At 41.6% G+C, this 6,719-nt stretch overlaps 1 protein-coding gene across 1 annotated transcript; it reads left to right on the top strand.

Annotated features, from left to right (window-relative positions):
• The first annotated feature begins 551 nt into the window (after positions 1 to 551).
• On the top strand, positions 552 to 6,433 carry LOC120468257 (uncharacterized). Its single transcript, XM_089129215.1, has 7 exons — positions 552 to 612; positions 3,283 to 3,597; positions 3,695 to 4,051; positions 4,312 to 4,398; positions 4,608 to 4,646; positions 4,795 to 4,875; positions 4,982 to 6,433. The coding sequence occupies exons 1-7, from the start codon at positions 552 to 554 to the stop codon at positions 5,035 to 5,037; spliced, it is 996 nt and encodes a 331-aa protein (XP_088985341.1). The 3' UTR covers positions 5,038 to 6,433.
• The last annotated feature ends 286 nt before the right edge of the window (positions 6,434 to 6,719 follow it).

Genomic DNA, 6,719 nt, shown 5'->3' with positions numbered 1-6,719 from the left:
TGTTTCACCAAACTGAGCTGATGTTAATCTTCAAAATACCTTAAACTGTTTTAGTATTAATTGTATAAAAGTTAGTCGTGAATATTGGAAACCTTTTTAGAAACAAACCAATTGTATCACTAATAATGTCATTTTTTTTCTAGATTTTAGCGTCATGCGATAAACTGCTAAAAGAAAGAAGTGAGAGTAACAGTAATTCTCTTGTGTGCAAAAGTAGCCAATAAACTGTTCAGATCAGATGTGTGTTGAGACAGTGCTGTTAACAGCATATGCACTTCTCACATGTTTCACACACACACACACACACACACACACACACACACACACACACACACACACACACACACACACACAGAGAGAGAGAGCAACACTTCACTGTCATGGACTGACAGTGTCACTATAGCAACAGATGTCAAAAGTTCATCAGATAAGATGAAGTTAATAACCACAAGAGGAGCTGATGATGATTAAAGGAGGAGCTGTAACTATATATAATGAAGAGGAAGAGCTGTCACTATATCTAATGAAGAGGAAGACGGACAGAAGCAGAAATGTCTGATCAGTGTGATCTGTGTCTGCTGGGACTGATCATTCTCTCTTCACTTCTCACAGGTAAAGAAATCTGTATTTTCTCTAAACACATTTAGTGGAATTAGTCTGGAAAGAGTTGATTTGAACATGCTCAGTTTATTCTTGCACACATTCACATTGTGATCTCAGAGTTGTGTATTGATACACACACGTTATACAAAAAGATACACTTGAGAATCGATCATCCGTTTATTCGTCAACACCAAACGTTACACCACCTCGTTCGTGCTCTAACAACAACAACCGCACTTCCGGGAACTTTATAATATGAGTCCGATTTTATTCCCGGTAAACAGTCATGTGAAATCTTAAACAATATTCAGCACAGAGGTATAATGCGCATGAACACATTTTTTGTCTTAAACTTAAACTCCAACTCTTCAAAAAAAAAAAAATGTAATAATGATCTTTCAATTCAGCATACTAACAGGACTGAACAACAACTTCCTTGAACAGAAATACGGCCTAGTATATTTTAAGAAGCTCTCGAGTCCAACTCAAAGACAGACTGTTTTAATGGCTCTGGAAGCCCCAGACTCAATCTGAATAGTTATGCTCAGAGTGTCTCCCCCTCGATGTAACCCCTCCCCATTAAGCTCTATGATAATGTGAAGGTGTGGGTGATACAATGAGGCTGATTGGATTACCATCTATACAAGACACTGTTATGCTGATGAGATCAGGGATGGGGAATTTCCAGTAACGAGCTGAATCCTGTGCCTCATTTACATGCTTTGTTTCAGAGTGTCTACACCTCTATGTAACCCCTCCCCCTTGTAAGGTGTATGAACACAAAGTATTTTGCCTTTAGTCAGACTCGGCTAAGATTTTTGGATGACGCAGACTACAGCAATGCAACAGCAATAAAGAACCCTGCTTAAAAACATACTTCCGAGTCTCCTTGCGGTGAGCTCTGCGCCGTAGATCAAACCGTTTCTGGACCCGAGTAGCCAGGTTGATGAGATCGTCGAGCCGAGTAGGAACCTCCTGAATGAGGATCTCGTCCTTCAACTCAGGATTGAGACCCTCCATAAAGTGAGCGACCAACGCAGGTTGATTCCAGCCGCAGGTGGCAGTGGGGGTCAGGAATTCAATAGAGAAATCAATCCCCTACCGGAGAGCAGAAAGCAGTCGAGAAGGCTCCTCACCGTCAGCTGATCGATCGAAGACCCGGATCATCTCATCCTTGAGACGCGAAAAGCTGAAGATGCAATCCGTCTCCACCTCCCAGTTGGCCGCTCCCCATTCCCAAACTTGGCCAGCGAGAAGGGAGATAACTTGAGCGACCTTAACCCACTCCTTAGCATACGTCACGGCTGAAGGGAAAATACCACGTCGCACTGGGTAAGAAAGAGCGACATTGTGTTGGCCCACCCGAATAGACAGGAGGATTATTAATCTGTGGCTCCAGCGAGTTGTGCGAAGCCGGCGAGGTTGAAGGCTGGAGGAGTCTATTATAGACCTGACATGAGAGATCGGCCGTCTGAGCGACTCGACAGCGTGTCTGGCGGCGGAAATGTCCTCCTCATGTTTGCCCAGGAGGACACCCTGGAGTTCGACTGCAGACTGGACCGAGCTGCCACTCGCTGAGTCCATGTTCTGGTCAGATCGCTCTGTGATGAGGTTAGAGCAATGAGGTTAGGACAGACAGGACTGTAAAAACACTGGTCAACGAGTAACTGTGACATTAAACTATCTGACAACAAGACAGAGAAAGAGAGGCTTAGAAGAAGACAAGATAATGAGAGGAGATGAGGAACAGGTGGAGAGGAATGAGCAGAATGAAAAGAGAAAACAGCTGATGTGTGTGTGTGTGTGTGTGTGTGTGTGTGTGTGTGTCCAGCAGAGGGAGACAGAGAAGGAGACAGGATCATTGTTTCCATTAAACACTGAGAGAGTGAATAAGACCGCTGAGAAACAGCAGGAGAACAGGGGAACAAATGTATTATGTGCAATGATGAGAAAGAAGAAAAATGAAGCGATCTGGGGAGGAAAAAGGGAAAACTGGACAGAGCCAACACAAAGAAAAGAATAAAACAGAAAGGATCTTTCTCACCCGTTTCAACTAAACCTTCCGAATACAGAAGAAAAATGTAGAAAGAAAAGTCTTCCCTATACTTCCCTACTCTATCTATCAAAAGAACAATGACAGCGAACGGCATATGCCCCTAAACCTAGTGTGTGTAAACTAAATAAATCAGAACTAAGTGTGTCCGACGTACGTCACGTGACATCACTTCCCTTTTATATATGTAGAAATAAAGGCCAGCGCATCAGCCGTTGATTAGCATTATACATACGGGAAAGTAAAAGGAGGGAGTTGTGACCCCTATAGACAACAGTGTGCCGGATGGAAGAGCCGAAGTAAACTTCACAGAACTGCAAGAAAAACAACAACGCCAAAGTTTCCTTTTCAACTGTCGAGTAATTCCCTTGATGTTTATCAAACTTACGGGAGAAAAAGCACACTGATGGTCCACATCCTCGCCGTCTAGAAGCAAAACTGCTCCAGTAACTCCATGTATCCGCGCTCGCATCAACTTACAACTCAAAGAGCGATCCAAACTCAGCCGAAACTGGGCAGCTTTACAACAGAGCTTTAACACTCTCAGATGCAGTCGAGAGGACAAATATCATCATTTAATACTTCTGTTTATATCATCATGATCACTGAGATATACTGTGTTTCAGGAACCAGTGGAGATGATCATGTGTTCATCAGTTCTGGTGTAGATGTCTCTCTGCCCTGTAATAAACATCTTTCTGACTGCAAATCAACATCGTGGATCTACAAGAACAGATTCGGAGATCCATGGGTTGAACTGATTACTGGAGGGATAAAGAATAAAGACACAGAGAGACATGAGAGACTGAGTCTGGAGTCTGACTGCTCTCTGAACATCAAGAACGTCACAGAAGAAGATTATGGATTATACAGATGCAGACAATATGTGAACGGAGAACAACAAGGAACTGATGCTTATGTTTATCTGAATGTTCTTCATGGTAAGTTTATGATTATGTGTTCAATATAAAAAGAGAAGATTCTCCCTTTAAACTCAGATGATGATTGAAGAGTCTGTGATATGTGTCTTGTGTTCAGTTTCAGTGTCTCCATCTTCATCATCTTCATCATCATCATCTTCATCCTCACAGACTGAGATCAGTCCAGGCCGCTCTGTGACTCTCTCCTGTCAGTTGTATTCATATCCTAGATACTCCTGTAATTATTGGGTCAGTTATGAGGGATTTGAGCTGTTGTGGGTGAATCAGGCTGGTGTTGATCTGAAGACAGACTCCAGATATCAGATATCATCATCATCATCATCATCTCCACGTCACTGTATCATCACTCTGACTACAACACTCCTGGATGAAGATGACAACAGAGAGTGGAGATGTCAGCTTACTGAGGGAAATCAAGTCCAGACGTCAGTCAGATACACTGTCAAGTATTCAGGTGAGGAAACAGTGTTAGAAGAGCCTCATGATGTCAGGAACACTGAGGTCTATCAGTATCACTGAACCAGAACAAACTGAGGGAACAAAAGCTTCTTTGACTCTCACAGAAGAGGAACTCAAAGCGTTGCTTCAAACTAATGAACTGCAGTGAAGTCACAGTCCAACTGTTCACTCTTTATGTAATGTGATGATCACAGTTAAAATATGATGCTCATATTGTACAGTATGAATCATCTGAACTAACATTGATCTTCACAGCTCAAGCTGATTCAACGACAGCAGTGAATCCAGTCCACATCACACACTCTCAGGATCCCTCAACTATAAACACACACGTTTCTAAAGGTACATCATCACTGTCTTTCTCACATCAGTGCTTTTCAGTGCGTAATGCTGGAGTTATCTTCAGTGTTCACTCATCTAAATATGACTGTCATATTCTACAGGACCATTGGCACATTGAGTTGTGTTAGCTTCATTTCATGGACTCGTGTGGTGTGTGTAAACATGTAGAAGTGTGTGTTGACCTGAACTAACACACGTGATCTCCACAGGTGATCCGGCATCAGGAACTGCTGGATTATTATACAGAGGTACGACACGTTGATTTAGACGGACAGCTTTCTAACATTACACTATCAGTCCGTCTGTAAATGCTTCATCAATAACTGTTGATAGATGAAGACCCTTGACTTCAGTCATGTCCAGTTTCTCTTCTTCTTCCTCTCATGTTTCCTGCAGTGATTGTGAGTATTGTTGAGATGGCAGTGTTTGCTGCTCCTACTGTGATTCTTCTTCAGATCATCTGTGCAAGAAGAGCTGGTGAGTTTGAGCCGCACACACTCTGAAGATTCACACTCGTCTGATCTGAACATCTGCAATCATGATAAACACACACCAGAGGTCAGGCAATGCTTTTATTTTGCAGGGAGGAAGGACTCGAAGCCCCCGGAGGAAATAGAGATGCCCACAATATTACAGTAAAACACTGATGAGTTCACAATCTGCAGCAATATTTACAATAGCAAACACTTTTTTATCTCAATAATACTTTTATTAGGATTTCTTTTCATTTCTATGGATATTTGCCTACAGTCATGTTCTTGAGCTTCATCTGTAAACTGCTGTAAATATAATATTAAATACAGTAATGGACAGACGCAGACAGTAGCCATGTTTCCATCGACACGTTTTTATCCGAATTAAGTGATATCGAATGAAAAATGCCTTATGGAAACAGTAAAATTCGATGAAATTTCATGAAAATCGACTCAAATGAAATACGTTCGGTCTCATCGGATTATCTCTTGATCGATATACGGCTAATGCGGTAAAAGCTGATGGAAACGTTATTTGCCGAATAAATAATGAATTGCGATTAAGTTTTATGCCCTTTTATGGTTGCAACACGCCAGAAGACGAGTTCATTTCCGGCCAGTCTGTTTGCGCACACATGGCGGATGTCAACAAAGACAGATGTAAGTGGACAAAGCAAAAAGATGCTTCAACCAAAGGGTTTCCGTGAACCACGATCTCCCAGAACTGATGGAGCGCTGTCGTTCCCAAACCACAGTCACCTCCGCTGTCGTCGGGCATAAACGGGCATCATCATAGCAATGTTTATAACGTCGCTGTTTTCTTAGGTTAGTTTTGCTTGTTTTTACGTGGTTTGGTTGAATTGTAATGTATGTTGTTTGATATTTCTAGTTAACAGACTGCGGCGCTTCTAGTATAACACACCGTTGCCTTGGACGCAGTTCAGAGACGGAACAGACTATTTTCTTTAGCAGAAGCAATACTCGTTTTTAAATCAATAAACTCGTTTTTAAGTCAATATTTTGTGTCAAATTATTGATTTATTTATTTATTTGGTTGATTTATATGAAAAAAAGTTTGCTTGAATGTTGTTCGATTCAGTGCGAAAATGAATGGAAACACCTTAAAATGTCTCAAATCAATTCGATATACCAATTTGATCGCAAAACAGCATGTGACGTCATTACGTACAGGTTTTTATTCGCTTTAAAGCCGTTGGATGGAAACACACTTTCACCAGCTTTATCCGCATGAGTTTTTTAACCGAATTTCAGATAATTCGATTGTCAAGTGGATGGAAACATGGCTTGTATAATCGTCTCTCTGTTCTGTGTGATGGAGATGATCTGAGGATTATTGTATTATTGATTCCTCATCTGTTTTTCATGTTGAATGATTGCTACTAATATTCTTAATAAACCTCTGCAGTTGTGTTTAATATGTCTCCTTTCCTGAGATGTTCCCCTTCATGAGCTCGTAATGTATGGTAATATAGAAGAGTAAGTGTGAGTATTAAAGGCTCAAGTGTTGATGAAATATGTGTGTGTGCAGCACTGTGAAACCAGTGCAAGTTCATGAGGAGAGGAGTGACGTGCGTCTCTATAGCTAAAGACCATGTTTCTGAATGACAGACACTAGTGATGACATGTAGATGGAGAAGAGAAGCGGTCCCAGCACTGAGCCCTGAGGCACTCCAGTATCTAGATGAGAACAGTGATGGAGAAACCATGTTTCTGATGATGACATGTAGATGGAGAACATCATTGAGACAGTAGTCAGGAGTTCAGGGAGCCGGAAGTTAAATCAGTGGTGCTTGAGAAATACATCCCAGATCTATCTTCCAGATCATT

Source organism: Pimephales promelas, chromosome 3 (genome assembly GCF_988280905.1).
Source record: "Pimephales promelas chromosome 3, fPimPro1.hap1.1, whole genome shotgun sequence".
Classification (NCBI taxonomy): Eukaryota; Metazoa; Chordata; class Actinopteri; order Cypriniformes; family Leuciscidae; genus Pimephales; species Pimephales promelas.
Note: the sequence above shows the minus strand (reverse complement) of the source record. Positions and strands in the feature narration are given on the sequence as shown.